Source organism: Papio anubis, chromosome 1, assembly GCF_008728515.1.
Source record: "Papio anubis isolate 15944 chromosome 1, Panubis1.0, whole genome shotgun sequence".
In the NCBI taxonomy this organism is placed as follows: Eukaryota; Metazoa; Chordata; class Mammalia; order Primates; family Cercopithecidae; genus Papio; species Papio anubis.
Window position 1 is genome coordinate 68529529 of NC_044976.1, and position 17586 is coordinate 68547114.

The 17586-nt window shown below is 37.9% G+C and overlaps 2 protein-coding genes across 11 annotated transcripts in view; one reads left to right on the forward strand and one right to left on the reverse strand.

The window, feature by feature from the left end:
• The window catches only part of LOC101021668 (leucine-rich repeat-containing protein 40), a 63327-nt gene extending 55602 nt beyond the window's left edge, over positions 1–7725 (reverse strand). For all 5 annotated transcript variants that reach the window (XM_003892050.4, XM_031669744.1, XM_021942866.2 and 2 more), the window contains exon 1: positions 7442–7725. In XM_003892050.4, coding sequence (XP_003892099.1) covers positions 7442–7592 — 151 coding nt within the window. In that variant the 5' untranslated portion in view covers positions 7593–7725. The remainder of the gene's footprint in view (positions 1–7441) is intronic.
• Position 7726: 1 nt separating this feature from the next.
• SRSF11 (serine and arginine rich splicing factor 11) overlaps positions 7727–17586 on the forward strand; it is a 46660-nt gene continuing 36800 nt past the window's right edge. For 4 of the 6 annotated variants that reach the window (XM_009210755.3, XM_017962492.3, XM_021942875.2 and 1 more), the window contains exon 1: positions 7727–7832. The gene's annotated coding sequence lies outside the window, so the exon portion shown is untranslated. The remainder of the gene's footprint in view (positions 7833–17586) is intronic. The other 2 variants (XM_021942889.2, XM_021942885.2) reach the window with 2 other exon arrangements.

Consider the following 17586-nt stretch of genomic DNA (forward strand, 5'->3'; position numbering starts at 1 on the left):
CAAGCTAAACAGTAAAGCAGAACATGGATTATACAGATTTAAAATGGCTATTTAAAACCTTGAAAATATATAGTTCATGTTAAACTTTTTTTTTGTTAGTTTTTTGTTTTTGGAGACAGGATCTCACTCTGTTACCCAGACTGGAATGCAGTGGCCAGATCACAGCTCACTGCAGCCTCGACCTCCCCGACGCAGGTGATCCTCTTGCCTCACCTTTCCAAGTAGTTGGGACTACAGGGGTGTGCCACCATGCCCGGCTAATTTTTTTATTTTTAGTACAGACGAGGTTTTGCCTTATTGCCCAGACTGGTCTTGAACTCGCAGGTTCAAGTGATCCACCTGCTCTGGCCTCCCAAAGTGTTGGTATTAAAGGTGTGAGCCACAGTACACCTAACCCTGTGTCACACTTTTTATTCTGTTCCAACAAACTATATGTATTGAATAAGGCAAATTCTCATTACCCTAGAACAGTAGGTTATCTTGATGATTAGGTGCCCTAGACCTAATTACTTAATTACACAAATAAAAGGTAACCAAACTGCTCTCTTCAAGATAAGGCAGGATAGCCTTACACCCATATTTTCCTTTCAAATAATTAGTTTCCAGGCTAATTTAACTGGCTTGTTTAATGAATTATCCTCTTACCAATTTGCCTTTCAGATCAACAGTGCAGTTTCCATTAGAATTTACAGTATTCTTTTGTTTCAAACTCTGGCACCTTTTACTTTTCCTTAGTTTTAGATAATCATCCAATAACATTCTTGCACTACTGTTCTGCCATGGTCCTGCAGCTGAAAAGCAACAATCAACACCTCCTTTACAACTCCATCTTCATTTTATCTAGTCCAATGAAAAAGAGCTGCAACACTGAACCAAACTGACAATATATTCTCATGTTGCTGCTCATAAAAAGAGCTGTCACTTAAATGTACAATATTTTCCTTTGAAGATGGTCATTAACAATTATTTCTATTTGAGAATATCTTTCTAAGTAAGTTATAGAACTAACAGAATTATTACTTAAAATTGCCAACAAAATTTGATTGCTTAAATATTAATACATATTAATTACAGTAGTCATAAGATGGATTATACAGCCACTAAAAATAAGATTTTTCAAGTGACAATGAAAATGTACAAATAGAAGTCAGAAAAACAGGAGTCAGTACAATTCTAAATTTGTTAAAAATAAAAAATAGGGCCAGGCACAACAGTTCATGCCTGTAATCCCAGCATTTTGTCAGGCTGAGGTGGACAGGTCACTTGAGCTCAGGAGTTCAAGACCAGCCTGGGCAACATAGCAAGATCTCATCTCTACAAAGAATATAAAAATTGGCCCGGCATGGTGACACATCCTTGTAGTCTCAGATACTCGGGAGGCTGAGGTGGAAAATCACTTTTGAGCTCAGGAGGTCAAGGCTGCAGTGAGCCATGATCTCACCACTGCATTCCACCCTGGGCAACAGAGTGAGATCCTGTCTCAATCAATAAACTAAATTAAATAAAAAATAAAAAATAGTCAAATTATACATAGTCTCACACACACACACACACACACACACACACACACAGTATTAGAAGAAAAATCTCTACAACATTTAACAGTGATTAACCCTGGCTGGCTTCTTCACTTTTCATGCTTTTCTCTATAGATTCTAATCTTTCCACAGCAGACTTGCTTTTATAAACAAGAAAATAATAAATATTATTTATTTATGGTAAATGATATTTTTCAAAAAAGAACGAGAGCCTACAAAAAGAAAGTACAATTTATCCTTGCACAATATGTGATTGAATTGCATAGGTTCACTTACATATGGATTTTCTGCTGCCTCTGCCACCCGTGAGAAAGCAAGACCATCCCCTGCTTTTCCTCCTCCTCCTCAGCCTGCTCAATGTGAAGATGATGAGAATGAAGACTTTTATGATGATCCACTCCACTTGATGAATAGTAAATATATTTTCTCTTCCTTATGATTTGCTTAATAACATTTTCTTTTCTCTAGCTTACTATTCTAAGAATATAGTATATAAAACCTATAATATACCAATATATGTTAATTGACTATGTTATCAGTAAGGCTTCTAGTCAACAGTAAGCTATTAGTAGTTAAGTTTCGAGCGAGTCAAAAGTTATACATGGATTTCTGACTGCACAAGGGAGTCAGCCCCATACCCCCTGAACTATTTAAGTATCAATTGTATACCTAAACACCCCAAAGAGTAACCAGGTTTCACTTATGGGTAAAAGTTAATACCCTCAAGACTTACTCTACCTAAACAGGTTTAGGAAGAGTAAACCTCTTTATCACTGTACTGGACTGGGTTAGCAGTCTAGTAAACAATACCATCAGGGTAATAAAATCTCTCACTGCCCTTGTATGGCTTCCATTAAGAAAATTTCTATTTAAGGAGGCTACCATCTAAGAGCAAGAATCAACAGAATTTTAACTGTTTTCCATTATATATGTAAAAATTAAAGACTACGTTTTGTTTTCCCAATGTAGAAACATCAGGAATGGGGTCAGATACAGTGGCTCACACCCACAATCCCAGTACTTCAGGAGGCCAAGGCAGGAGGATTGCTGACAGCAGGAGTTTGAGACCAAGCTGGGCAATACAGCAAGACCCCATCTCTGTGAAAAATTTAAACATTAGTGGGGCATAGCGGTGCATGCCTACGGTCCTAGCTATTTAGGAGGCTGAGGCAGGAGATCACTTCAGCCCAGGGGTTCAAGGTCTAATAAGCTATTATGCCACTGTACTCTAGACCAGTCAACAGAATGAGACCCTACCCCTAAAAAAAGGAAGGAACAGAAATGACTCTACTTTACAAATATGACTATGTAAATGTGAAGAGAGAGACAAAGAATTAAAGTATAACATGAAAATTTAAATTATTATTTAACAAGTACAATTCTTAATAATAAATAAAGCTTATGTTAAAACACTTATGAGACTATAAATTATTTGAAGGTGTCATTAATCTTTATTTCCTCTACAACTATATCTGGAAGAAACATAGATAGTAGATAATAAATGCCATTTGAGTAAGTATCTGTGTAATTCCCTATAGCATACAAAATAGTTTCATATTTATCTCATACATTTCACATAAAATATCTTATATATACATATGTATACAGGGAGAGAAAAAGAGAGAGAGAGAGCATGCAAGAGAGAGAGCAAGGGAGAGAGCGAAATCTGAAAGAAGCCATGTTTTAAAATATCTTTTGGGCTGGGCATGGTGGTTCATGCCTATAATCCAAACACTTTGGGAGGCTGAGGTGGGAGGATCGCTTGAGGCCAGGGGTTCGAGACCAGCCTGGACAATATAGCAAGATCCAGTCTCTACAAAAAATAAAAGAAGTAGCTGGGTTTGGTGGCACACACCTGTAGTTCTAGCTACTTGAGAGGCTAAGGAGAGAAGATGGCCTGAGCCCAGGAGTTTGAGGCTGCATTGAGCCACAACTGAATCACTGCACTCCAGCTTGGGTGACACAGCAAGACCCTGTCTCTAAAAAAAAAAACAAAGAACAACAAAAAAAAACCTAAATATATCTTGAACGTAATTCATAATTTGAGGTACTAATATTTTGGGGTAAAAACAAAGATAATAAGACTTTTTTTAGATTAACATATATTAAAAATACAACATGCAAGGAATCAGTACAAGGGACAAGTTAGTAAGTTTATCAGAAAAGAAAAGAATAATCACTTTCTGCAATTACTTTTGACTGGGTCAAAAAACACCTCTGCCGCATTTATCTAGGCTTTATATGATACAAAATTTAAGAATCATAACCAACAAGCCACCAGTCTATTTATATATGTCACTTATTCATTGAACAATCAGTTGCTGAGCAGAAACAAGTAGCATAAAAAGACAACTATGATCAACAATAAGGAAGTGAGCCCAATTAAAAAACGGGCAAAAATTAATAGACACCTCACCAAAGAGATATACAGATGGCAAATGAGCATATTAAAAAATACTCAACATCATATGTCACTAGGAAATATTAAATTTAAACAATAAGATGACACAATACACCCACTAAAATGGTTAAAATCCAAAAACCTGATCATACCAAATGCTGGTGAGAATGTGGAGGACAGAAGTTTCATTTATTGCTTGTGGAAATGTGAAATGGTACATATTAGTAATCTGACAGTTTCTTACAGGGCTCATCATAGTCTTATATGATCCAGGGATCATGCTCCTAGGCTCTTATCCAAATGAGTTGAACATATATCCAGACAAAAACCTGAACATAAATGTTTATAGCTGCTTTATTCATAACTGCCAAAAACTGGACGTATCCAAGATATCCTTCAAAAGGTGAATGAACAAAATGGTACATTCATACAATGGAATATTACTCAGCAATAAAAAGAAATAAATGATTAAGTCATCAAAAATACATGGATGAACCTTAAATGCACACTGATTAGTTAAAAAATCAGTTTGAAAAGGTTATGTACTGGTATGATTCGAATTAAGAGACATTCTGGAAAAGGTAAAACCACAGAAACAGGAAAAAGATCACTGGTTGCCCACAGTTCAGGGGAAGATGGGTAAGGAATGAATGGGTAGAGCACAGGGGATTTCTAGGGCAGTGAAATTATTCTGTATGATACTCTAATGGTGGATACATGACATGCATTTGTCAATTTCACGGACCTGTACAACAGTAAGAATGAACCCTAACAAACCTATGAACTTCAGTTAATAATAATGTATCAATATTGGTTCATCAATTAGAATAAACGTACTATATTAATGCAAAATGTTAATAACAGAGGAAACTGTAAGCTGGAGACAGAGGGTATATGAGAATATAATGTACCATCTGCTCAACTTTCATTAAAATAGTCCTTTAAAAATTTTTTAAGTATGGTTTTTTGGGGGGGAGGTAATTTTTGTTAGTGTCATTATTATATTTTAGAGACAGGATCTCACTCTCTTCCCCAAGCTGGAGTGCAATGGAACAATCATAGCACTCACTGCAGCCTCCAACTCAGGCTCAAACAATCCTCCCACCTCAGCCTTCCAAGTAGCTAGGACTACAGGCGCATGCCACCATGCTCATCTAATTCTTTTATTTTTTGTAGAGATGAGGTCTCACTATGTTGCCCCAGGCTGATCTTGAATTCCTTGACCCTCCTGCCTCTCAATTTCCCAGAGTGCTGGGATTACAGGCATGAGCTACTATCATTATTAAAGCATAAGATGCTGAAAAGAGGCCACAGAGTAAATAGTTAAGGGAAAGGTTTAGAAAGCCTTTTGTATGCTGTGCTAAAAACTTTACCTGTACTGTATCTTCTGGGCTATGGGAAGTCATTAAACGTTTTGAGTGATGTAAGATCTGTTTGGGAAAAAATGACTCTTGGTAATGACACTAGGATTTAGAGTCTGAGGGTAATTGTTGTTGTTGTTTATGGACAGGGTCTCACAATATTGTCCAGGCTAGAGTGCAGTGGCTATTCACAAGTGCCATCATAGGGTACTACAGCCTTAAACTCCTGGACTCAAGTGATCCTCCCGCCTCAGCCTCTGGAGTAGCAAGAGTGAGATGTAAAGTAAAAACTCCGGGAAACCAATTAGAAGGTTACTGCCATGATAACAGCAATGGTGAATTTTTACTGTGTACTTTTTATGTACCAGGCACTTTATTTCATTTTATCTCATTTAAACCTTAATAGGTCCTGTTATTACTCCTGCATAATAAATGAGAAATTAGGGCACAGAGTGATTAACCATCTCAATGTTATGTGAGCAAAGATAGGAAGATAAGAAGCATGACCCTGTAACGAACTGCCAATAGTTCAGAATTACAGTGGTTTGCCTATCAAAGTTTCAGTGACAAGTGATGAAACTGAAGGCTACATACAGCCACACAGGGAAAGACCTTCTATATTATAGTAACAGGGATTCCTTTTTTATATATAAGCTACAAATACCATGAGTTTCTCCCATTTATATTTTTCCCTCCTATGAAATACTGTTTATTCACTCATTTAAAATCATTTTATGTACCAGGTAAGTGTTAGGTTCTGGTTACACAACAATAGCCTAAGCAGTTCTAATCCATATCATCACAGACCTAAGAGTCAGAATCCATGTGCTCTCTTAAAGTTTAACAGACTAAACCACCTGAGTCTAGTCAATAAGTACACTCCAGCACACCACTTATGATTTGAGAATACTCATTCACTTACTTATTGCTTCCACAATATTTAATAAGACTCTACTATGTACCAAGCACTATTTTCAGTGATAGAAATACAACAAAGCACAAAACAAAGCTCACTAACTTCATGGTATTAACCTTTTGGTTGGAGGGCAGAGAAGACAAAAAACATAAATGATATAAATTCTGATAGTGATAAATACTGTTAAAAAATTAAACAGGTAAGAGAACAGAGTGTTAGCATGATAGGTATGCAAGTTTAGAGAAAAATGTTTCAGGCTTCGGGGAAACCAAATATATATATATATATATATATATATATATATATATATATATATATGTGCACAACTGTAGTTTGAAAATGCATATGTTCCCATTGATCAAAAACTCTTTTAGGTGGAGTAGGGATTCCATGTCATATGTCCTTTCATTCATTCAGCAAGCATTTGCTTGCCTAATCTACTTTATACATGTCACAATAAGAATGCAATCATTAGAAGGAAAATGGAAGGTTTTAATCAGTCTTAAAACCTAAATATAAACGAAGAAAAACATTACAGGAAGAATGCTGTATTTCTCCATCTCTCCACTCCCCTCCCTCTCCCTCTTACATACACACGACAATCAGAAGAGCATCTGACCATTCATTCATGATATCCAGATTTGTGCTTGTTGGTCTTTAACTGGTTTCTCAAGATGTCCCCACATTGAAACACTCTGTGTGGCATCTATCCTGATCTTCAACTCAGAAAATATACTCATTATTCCTTGTCATTAGGACTCTGCACAGTTGCATACAGAAGAGCGTCTCGGCAGGGAACAGTGCAGTTTCACAAAGGGGCCGATAAAATACATAATTTTGGCTTTGGTAATTGCCCTTGAAGATCAAAATAAGAGGAGGAAAATAAGAGCCAAAGAAACAAAAGATTTGCCCGTGATGTGATAGCTAGTTTCGTCACATATTATGTTGCTCATCCCACAGACTGTGGGAATCCCAGAAAGCGCCCCGTTTAAATTTAGATCATATTTTTAGCAGGGTCCCTTTAACAGAGATTCTGGGAACCTGGGAAGGAACTGAACTGGGCTGACCAAACCGGTCGAAATGAGCACAGGGATTAGATTAGAGCACAGAAATTCTGGCTAGCAATCTGAGAAAGCGGCCAAAGCCAGCCCAGAGAAAAGGGAGGTTTCCTGGGCCAAAGGCTTTCTGACAGGAGACACAATAGGATGATACCTCTGGGTCTTACCTTCACTGAGGTTTCTACCCGACAGGTTTAACTGGCCGCTCTTCCTCGCTGCCTTCAATAGCCCTTGGGGTACCGAGGTACCGCAGTCTCTTCCAGCGGCTTTGAAACCAGCGCGGGGATCCTGCCCCGCTATCCGCTTCAGGCGCGACATGTTCAAAGTCCTCAGTCCAGAAGCTGCAGCCCCGCCCGTGACGCTTAAAGGTGGCGCTGCTCGGATGCCACGCCCCTTTCGTGAGCGCGCGCTCTGTGAGCCTGGCTCGCGGACTCGCGCTGGGCCTTCACTCTCTGCGGCGCAGTCCAGATGTCGTCAGCACCAGCGCCTGGCCCGGAGGACAGAGAAGCCCTTTCCGTTGCCGGTGCCGACCTAGCGTCCTGGAATTACTTCGCTCAAGTAAGTGCGTTTGACGGGCTTAAGAGGGGTTTTTGGGTATATTGTTTAAACTGTTACTGCGACTCCACCCTTCTCCTCCGTGCTTCCACCGTGGCGAGGGTGTCGGGAAAGATAACCCTCTCTTCTCCCCTCTCCTAGTCTGAACGTGGGCCTGAACTAAAACTTGAGATCTGGGCGCGGTCGGCAGCCTTTCTGGACCCCAGCCTGTGTTTGTCGCTTGTGGTGGTGGCGCCAGACCTCCGGCGTACGGAGAAAAACAAATTTTCTGTTCTTAGGGCCTGTACTCTGACACCATTCTTGTTGTATTGAGGGTACATAGCCCACCCAGCAAAGGAGGTAATGTGAAGTGGAAGAACTGGCAACATAGAAGACAAAAACAAAAATCCTTAAAATCTAATAAATGTTCTCTGTATCAGACAGTTTAGGGAAACAGGTAGTGATACAAGCTTTAGTGAAGCTCAGACAACTTGGATTTTTGAGCCCCAAAAAACAAGTTCAAATCTCAGCTGCTTCACTTTAGAAACTGTGTTAACTTTAGGCAGTTTACTCAACCGCTTTTAAAGCTCATTCCTCTTTTTCATTACTTTGGGGATAATTCCTACCGCATAAGGTTTTTGAAATAAGTGAAGATAAAAATTTGAATCTTGAGCTCATGGTAAGTCCGGAATAATAGCAAATGAAAATTTTGTTCAATAAGTCGGTGTTTCCTAGGAAATTAAAGTTTTCATCTGAAATGTACAACTTATTGATTCATTCAACAAGTAATTATTAAGATTCATCCTGCCTAGTATGTACTATCCTGGGTGCTAGACTTTTCTTTTGCCTGAAATGATTTTGTTTTAAAAGCATATGCCAGGGAATACCATTCTAACCCCCAACAAGTCTACTGAGGATTGGTAGAATAGTTGAAAGGTAGGATGAAGTCCCTTTGACAAATTCTTCATCACGCACTTTTACCTGAGTCCAGGTTACTGCTACGTGTAAAATTCGGTTTTTAACTCTACCCTTTTTGTTCTTAGTTCTGTAGAGTCCTTTACAGTAATATCGAACAAGAGAAAGTTACCAATAGTTGTTACCCTGCAAAAAAAGCAAAGAGTGGATTTTTGTCTTGAATTTTTTTTTCTTTTTTTTTTTGGAGACAGTCTCCTTCTGTCGCCTAAGCTGAATTGCAGTGGCGTGATCCCGGCTCACCGCAACCTCCGCCTCCCGGGTTCAAGTGATTCTCCTGCCGCATTCTCTCCAGCAGCAGGGATTATAACCGCGCACCACCACGCATGGCTAATTTTTGAATTTTTTAGTAGAGGCGGAGTTTTGCCATGTTGGTCAGGCTGGTCTCGAACTCCCGGCCTCAAGCGATCCGCCGACTTCGGCCTCCCAAAGTGCTGGGATTACAGGTGTCAGTCACCGTACCCAGACTGAGTTTTAAAGGAAAACGACCATAGCAGCTTTTGCAAGGTTATTAATGAGGTCCCTGGTCAACTTGCCTTCACAGTAATGGTAATAGCTGCCTTATTGGGCCCATACCAAGCTCAGTGCTAATAATACCTCTCTTTGCTATTTCTTATTTAACACAGTGACTAATTTTGCAGATGAGGAAATTGAGGCTAAAAGGGGTAAAGAAACTTACCCAACCTCACAAGTTTCTCTGAATAGCACAACCAGGAATTTTAACCTGGATCTGTTTCCAAAACCTTTCTTTTTAATCACCATGACTTGCCTAGTGGCTTTTCATAATTCCCAACTTGCTTTTTTTTTTAATCCTGCAATCATTGTAAGAGACACTTCAGTTGTTTTTAAGAAGATTTATTTATTAAAGAACCACCTTTTTCTCTTTTGTAGGAAGTAACAACCTACCTTTGGGGAAGTAACAACCCACCTTTGGAGAATTGAATTGCTCGAGTACAAAATTTTACAGTCACCACGCCTCCCCCTACAATAGATTCTTCTTTGGTTCTTTTTTTTTTTTTTTTAAGAGACTAAGTCTCACTCTGTCACCCATGATGAAGTACCATGGTGTGATCACAGCTCACTGCAACCTCGAAATCCTGGGCTCAAGCGGTCCTCCCACGTCAGCTTCCTGAGTAGCCATCACACCACCATGCCCAGCTAATTGTTTTTATTTTTTGTAGAAACGAGTGTGTGTTGCCAAGGTTGGTCTTGAACTCCTGGCTTCAAGCTATCCTTCCATCTAGGGCCTTCCAGAGCACTGGGATTACAGGCATGAGCTGCCTCAAGCAATCCTTCCATCTAGGGCCTTCCAAAGCACTGGGATTATAGGCATGAGCCACCACACTGTGCCTAGTTCAATTTATTAAAAAATAACAGCAAGGTATAATTTTTTAATTTGTTGTTCTTGAAGTTAAATATTTCATTATTGACATTTAATGATACTGTATTAAAACATTGTTTCATCTTGTATAAGGAAAGTATATTCTGTTAAATGGCAAAGAGTAATTCTGAAAAAAAAATCCCGGTGGCCATATGCTTGTGGTAAACTCCAATAGATATAAACTGACATATGTAAGAATGTACTAGTTACTGTAATACAATGTGTAGTGTGTGCGTGTGAGAGAGAGAGAGAGAGAGACAGAGAGATGGAGTCTCGCTCTGTCACCCAGACTGGAGTGCAATGGCTCAGTCTTGGTCACTGCAACCTCCACCTCCCAGCTTCAAGTGATTTCTCCTGTCTTACCCTCCCAAGAAGCTGGTATTACAAGTATGCGCCACCACACCCGGCTAATATTTTTGTATTTTTTTAGTAGAGGCAGGGTTTCACCATGTTGGCCAGACTGGTCTCAAACTCCTGACCTCATGTGATCCACCTGCCTCGGCCTCCCAAATTGCTGGGATTACAGGTGTGAGCCACCGCACCCAGCCTGCTGTATTGTATTTATGTAGTAAGTGCAGATTGAGCAAGTTACAGTGAAAATTATTACCTCATGCAATAGAGAAAATAACATGTTTTGTCTCAAATTGATGGAAACTGGAAACTGAAAGCTAATCAACTTCAATTGAGCTTCTTTATGAAAAAGTAGTTATAAATACTTATGTGAGAATTAGCTCCATTTCAATTGTTTTAAGGAGAATACATTGAAAGCAAAAATTCTAACACTTTTCCAACACTGGCGTTTAAGTCAAAGTATTTGTTTTTTTTAGAAAAATTGACTTTATATACATTACTAAAATAATATGAAATGAATGTCTCCTGTGTCAAGACTGCAGACTACTGCACAGCTACCTTTTGTAATGGAATTGTCTAGCTAGTATTTATTATATTCATTTTATTTATGTGATGAAAGCCTTCCCTCTTCAAGCTTCTTTGCTAAATGCAAAAAGAAAGTGAAGAAACCAAATTTATGTTAAGCCTAAAAATCACATTGGCCAAAGGGTACTGTTTTGTTTCATAACAGAAAGTAAGACTGTTATCAAAGTATAGCGCAGCTTGTCTCTACCATTAAAATTTATAAAGACATAGATAAAAGGTACAATTGATGGGATGGATTATTGAAGTCTGAAATTATAGTAAGAGTAAATTGAGTTAATTTGTGCAGATTTGCAAGCACATTTGTTTACAAAATGGAGTCAAGAGCAAAGTATATTTGTTTTGCAGACATTCCAGGAAGTTTCTTTTTGTGTAAAGTAACAAATTTAGCCTATTTCGAATTGTATTATGTTATCTTTCAGAATATTGCCTTATCTATGGGGGCTGCTATCTTATGGTAAAAGTTATTTTTTGAGAGAATATTTTAGCTTTCTTTAAAAATTTAGACTTGCAATTTCACATTTGTTTTCCCTTCAGGCCTATCATTGCCAACTTTAAAAGTAGCTAGGAGAGGACATTCTTTTTTTGTTTTTCCTTTTGTTCTGAGACGGAGTCTCACTCTGTTGCCCAGGCTTACTGCAGCTTTGACCTCCCTGACTCAAGGGATCCTCGCACCTCAGCCTCACAACTAGCTGGGACTACAGGCACCTCACTTTTTTTTTTTTTTTTTTTTTTTTTTGGTAGAGATGAAGTTTTGCCATATTGCCCAGGCTGTTCTCAAACTCCTGGGTTCAAGCAGCCCACCTGCCTTGGCCTCCCAAAGTGTTGGAATTACAGGCATGAGCCACGATGCCTGGCCAAGAAGACATTCTTTTCTTTTCAGTGAAGGCAGTACATATTTTGCATTTTATTGATAGTTTCAGATGTGGCTTTGAAATTTGTATTATGTTGTTTTTGGAGTCGTATATGGTCATTTTTTCTAATGGAGAAAGTGCATTGTCTTTGGAATAATGCATTTGTATATTCTTTGTTTTCTCTGCTTCTCTTACATACTTTTGAATCGTGAAATAGCTTGCTCTAGGAGATTTAATATTTGATTCTAGTATTTTGTCTCCCCCGCCCTTTTTTTTATTTCCCAAGACAGAGTTTCACTTTGTCACCCAGGCTGGAGTGCAGAGCTTACTGCAGCTTCAAACTCATTGGTTCAGGTGATCCTCCTGCCTCAACCTCCACCCCATGCCCCCCAGTAGCTGCAGCTGTAGGCTCATGCCACCACATCCAGCTAATTTTTTAATGTTTTATAGAGACAGGATCTCCCCATATTGCCCAGACTGGTCTCAACTCCCAGGCTCAAGCAATCCTCCCACCTCAACCTTCCAAAGTGCTGGGATTGGCCAGGTATGGTGACTCATGCCTGTAATTCCAGCACTTTGGGAGGCAAAAGCAGGCAGATCCCATGAGTTCAGGAGTTCAAGACCAGCCTGGGCAACATCTTGAAACTCTGTCTCTACAAAAAATACAAAAATTAATTGGGCGTGGTGTGGCATGACCTGTGATCCCAGCTACTCGGGAGGCTGAGGTAGGAGGATGGCTTGACCCCAAAAGGTAGAGGTTACAGTGAGCTAAAATTGCTCCACTGTACTCCAGCCTGAGCCACAGAGCGAGACCCTGTGGGGCTGAAATTACAGGTATGAGCCACCACACCCAGCTCTCTCTATTTTCAACACAAAAAAATTTTAATCCCCAGATTTAGGAAAAATTTCTTTTCCTCTTATATGAGGGCTTTTTTTAAATGTTAGTTTTATTTACTTGAACGTGGAAGAACTAGTAAAAAAAAAATTATCAAAAATGCTTTTAATTTGGGGGTTTTCCAGTTTATTTCATTATATTATAAAAATAAACTGAAACAAGGGTGGTGGTAAACCAATCCTGCTTATGTCGTTTTCAAAAAAGCACTATAATACTGAGATTTGTTTATTGGTTGTTCTAAAATCAGCTGGAAGTGTTTCCTATTATTCACAGTGATTATTACTCCTAACCTTTAAAAGCTAGTGCAGTATTCTTGCTCTGTTTTCCAAGATTAATGTGTTCTCTGACTTAAAGTCTCAGATTTTGTATTAATTGTATGGATTTTATGGTTTTTTTTTTGTTTTTTTTTTTTTTTTTGGCTTTAAACTAGTAAAGTAATACAGAAGTAAAGTTAGGGCACCAAACACTATCTTTATGTTAACACATACACTACTGAGTAAGTCTGTTTTAAAAACAATTTCAATGAAAATCCACTATTTTAAAATTTGACTTTTTATCCACCCCCTCCCCACCCACAATTTTGTTCAATTGGATTCTGCTTGCAATTTAATTTACTTTAAAAAGGGAGATACAGTAAATGTTTATAATTGGCAAATACTGTTTATATAGCAAAGCTTGCCTACAGTTTTAATAAGACACAATATGGTCCCTGAGACTTTATCCTTAAACATCAACTTAAGGAGAGAAATCTGAATAATTTGGTAGTTTGTTAACAATCACAATCAATAGATTGTTAATTTAAAATTTGATACTTAGATTTCTAGACCACATATTTATACTCACAATTTGGTAAGTGCTAGTTTAGCTTTCAGAATACCTTCAAGACTGCTCACAATTTTTTTTTTCTACTTGAGGTTGGTTTTTTCCCATCGTTTGCAATATCACAGTTACATATGCTTAAATATTTTAAAGGTATGCATCATTGGAGTGTTGAAATACTAGTGGACATTTAAAGACTTGGTACCTATGATGAAAATCTGTGAACCCAGCCATCATCATTCTAGAGGTACATGTTTTTCACTCAACACTAAATTTATCAGCCATCAATACAACTTTATGGCCATCTCAGAGGTGCTGACATTTTTGCTTTTCTTTTTAACTCATTTCCTAGAAATATTACATCTCTACCATCTCATCCCTCCCCTAAAATAATTACTTAATCAATATCTCCAAGTGCTTTAGACTTCAGCCTGAGCTAATTGTGGCTTGAAACTAACAACAGTTTATTGTTTCAAGTGCCTGGGGTGGCAATTGGGGGAAAGAAACATGGCCCTTAAAAACTACTTACTGTACTTTATTTTTAGGAACTAAAATTGTTTAATTTTAGTAAAATTGTGAGTAGTATTTTACTTTTTAAAAATTTATGCTTTGGTTATTTGATAGTTTTTTTGTTCTGACCCATGTCACGGTACTTTTAATTAATATTTATTTATTTATTTTTGAGATGCGGTCTCACTCTGTCACCAAGGCTGGAGTGCAGTGATGAGATCTTGACTCACTGCAACCTCCACCTCCTGGGTTCAAGCGATTCTCTTCCCTCAGCCTCCCAAGTAGCTGGGATTATAGGCACACACCACCACACCCGGCTAATTTTTGTATTTTTAGTAGAGTAATTTTGTATTTTTGGGGTTTTGCCATGTTGGCCAGGCTGGTCTCGAATTCCTGACCTCAGGTAATCCACCCACCTTGGCCTCCCAAAGCATTGGGATTACAGGTGTGAGCCATTATGCCTGATTTTAATTTAATATTAATCAAAGATAGGTGCAATTGTTTTGTGTCTTTTTATATTGGTGTCATGTTTGCATTGCAGTAGCCTATTTAAAGAGAAGGGGCATCTAATAATGGTATAATTCTTATCTTTACTATAACTTAACTGTTTATAGGGTATGTTCTTATCAATTTAATTTTGACAATAATGCTGTAAAGTAAGACAACTATTACTGTTGTTAGTCATCAATTGAAAAGATGAGAAAAGCCAAGTGTGGTGGCTCATGCCTGTAATCCCCCAGCACTTTGGGATGCCCCGGTGGGAGTTCAAGACCATCCTGGGCAACATAGGGAGACCCTGTTTGAACAAAAGTTTAAAATATTAGCTGGGTGTGGTAGTGTGAGCCTATAGTCCCAGCTACTGGAGGGGTGGGGGTAAGGGGCTGAGGCAGGAGAATCACTTGAACCCATGAGTTTGAGGCTGCTGTGAGCTCTGCACTTCAGCCTAGGTGACAGAACAAGACCCTGTCTCAAAAAAAAAAAAATTAAAAAGAAAAGATGAGGAAATTGGAGAGTTGGAAACTGACTTTCCTATAATGACATGTAACATTTGTTTGATGCCTATGTGTTGGGCACTCTGCTGAGTGCTTTGTATTCATATTTTTAATCTTAGAACTTCAAATGGCATCATTATCCCCATTTTTCACATAAAGGACACATTAGCTCATGTGGTTAATTAGAGGAAGTATTTATTACAGTAGATGAGAACACACATAGGGGAGTAGAATTAGGGAGTAGAATAGAAGCCGCTTATGTTTTTTACAGTCAAATAGTTTGAGTATTTAGCATTAAACTTATTGCATTATAATTTTTAACATGCCACAAAAAAACCTATGTTAAAATATGAAATCTAAACAAGAAACTGTTCTCACTATGTAAACTAACTCTCCTGAGTTATATCTTTCATGTGAGTTTAAATTTTTCTGGATTTATTATGAGAAGACATAGTAGGAGACAGTACAACATAGTGGAAATACAGGCTTTGGCGTGAGATGTAGTACCTGGTTTGGTTTTTTTAATCCCTGCTCTACTATTACCTGCTTTATATGTTAGACAAGTTGCTTAACTTTTCTAAGCCTTAGTTTATTTATAGAATAGTCATTATAATAGTAATTTATTCTAAGCATTTGTATTAGTATTCTCACTATCCTCATAACAACCCCAATGAGGTGGGCATTATTATTACCCTCTTAGTTTAAATAAGGAAATTGAAGCACCAAGTAATGAGCTGAAGTTCACACAATTATCTTAATTGGTAGAGCCCCTTCAGGTTGACTCTAGGGCCTGCATTATTAATCACTCCAGCACCTTTTAAGTGTTATGAGGATTGAAGGTCGTTTTAAAAGCATTCAGTTAATGTAATTCAGCCTTATTAATGAAATGTACTGATTTGAGTACACTTTCATTTTTTTTCCAGTTTTAAGTAAGTCTTTAAAAATAATTTTCCTTCATGAAGAGAAAGTTAATTTTACTGCATGGGGGAAAAAACATAAAAGGTCAAATGGTACATGTGTTTAATTCCTTGATTACGAAAAACTAATATTAAAATGCATGAAACTATTAGAGGTAAAGATACATATAACTCTACTGGATATTTTCTTGCATTGAAATTTTTTTTATTTTTTAAGATTGTGAAGCATTCCTTCCAATGGCTTTTTGTCAGTTAAGACTCCAAAAGAATCTTTTATAACATAGAAGATAGTATTGAGTAATCAGTGTCTGGAGCTTCCCAGCCAAATGTTTCTTTTGAGCCGATTAAATAAAAAAGCCAAGCAAATCTGTACAAATAAACTGATTCTGATTTTCCAAGCAATACACGTGCACTATAGCTGAGAATACTATGCATACGATGCAAGCAACAGTATCTTAATTCTCTGACTACTACTTTTTCCCTCTATGTTAATCATAAAACAAAGCTATGAAAAATGGTCACAGATAGATTTTTACCTATAATTTTAGGGTGTTCACAGACCCTGCTCTGTCAATTTAAAAACATACATACAAAATCCTTGCTATTGGAAGACAATATATATTAAACGATATGAAAGAAGTATTTGAAAATAAACATAGGTAGACTTTTTTTCTGTCCTGGTATGTGTGTCCATGTGTTCTTTTGTCTGTCAGTCAGTCCCCTAGTGCTAACTCATCCTTATCCTCTCCCCTTCATTTAGATGAAGAAGAAATGGGAGCATGGGATTTACAATTTGATATTTAAATACATCTGCAGATAAATTTTTTTTTTTTTTTTTTTGAGGCAGAGTCTTGCCCTGTTGCCTAGGTTGGAATGCAATGGCACAATCTCAGCTTACTGCAGCCTCCGCCTCCTGGGTTCAAGCAATTCTCCTGCCTCAGCCTCCGAATAGCTTAGACTACAGTTGCACACCACCATGCCCAGCTAATTTTTGTATTTTTAGTAGAGGCGGGGTTTTGTCATTTTGGCCACGCTAGTCACTCCTGGCCTGAAGTGATCCACTCATCTTGGGCTCCCAAAGTGCTGGGATTATAGGCATGAGCCACCGTTCCTGGCCTGCAGATAAGTTTTTTAAAACTTATGGATTTGTAATCAGCAATTTATTTCCTAGGTTTTTCTTATTGCTCTCTATAGCCAAAGGGAAAAAAAAATTATAGCCAAATACTTTGAGAGTTTGCTCAATCAAATTTCCCTCTAAATGAAACAAATACATTACCATCTTCATTCACAAAGCCTTTACTGCATGCATTCCCTTAATATACTTTAGTGATAAGCCATCTGCCTTACAAGAGTTGAGCAGATTGTATGAGGCATTTGTAAAGTTTCTAGCACATAGGTGATGGTAGATTTTTGTTTAATGCTGGACTTGTTCCAGTATAATATTGTTAGGTATCAGAAACCCAAAGACTGATAAATTGACTTTTCTAGCCTCAAAAAATGTATTT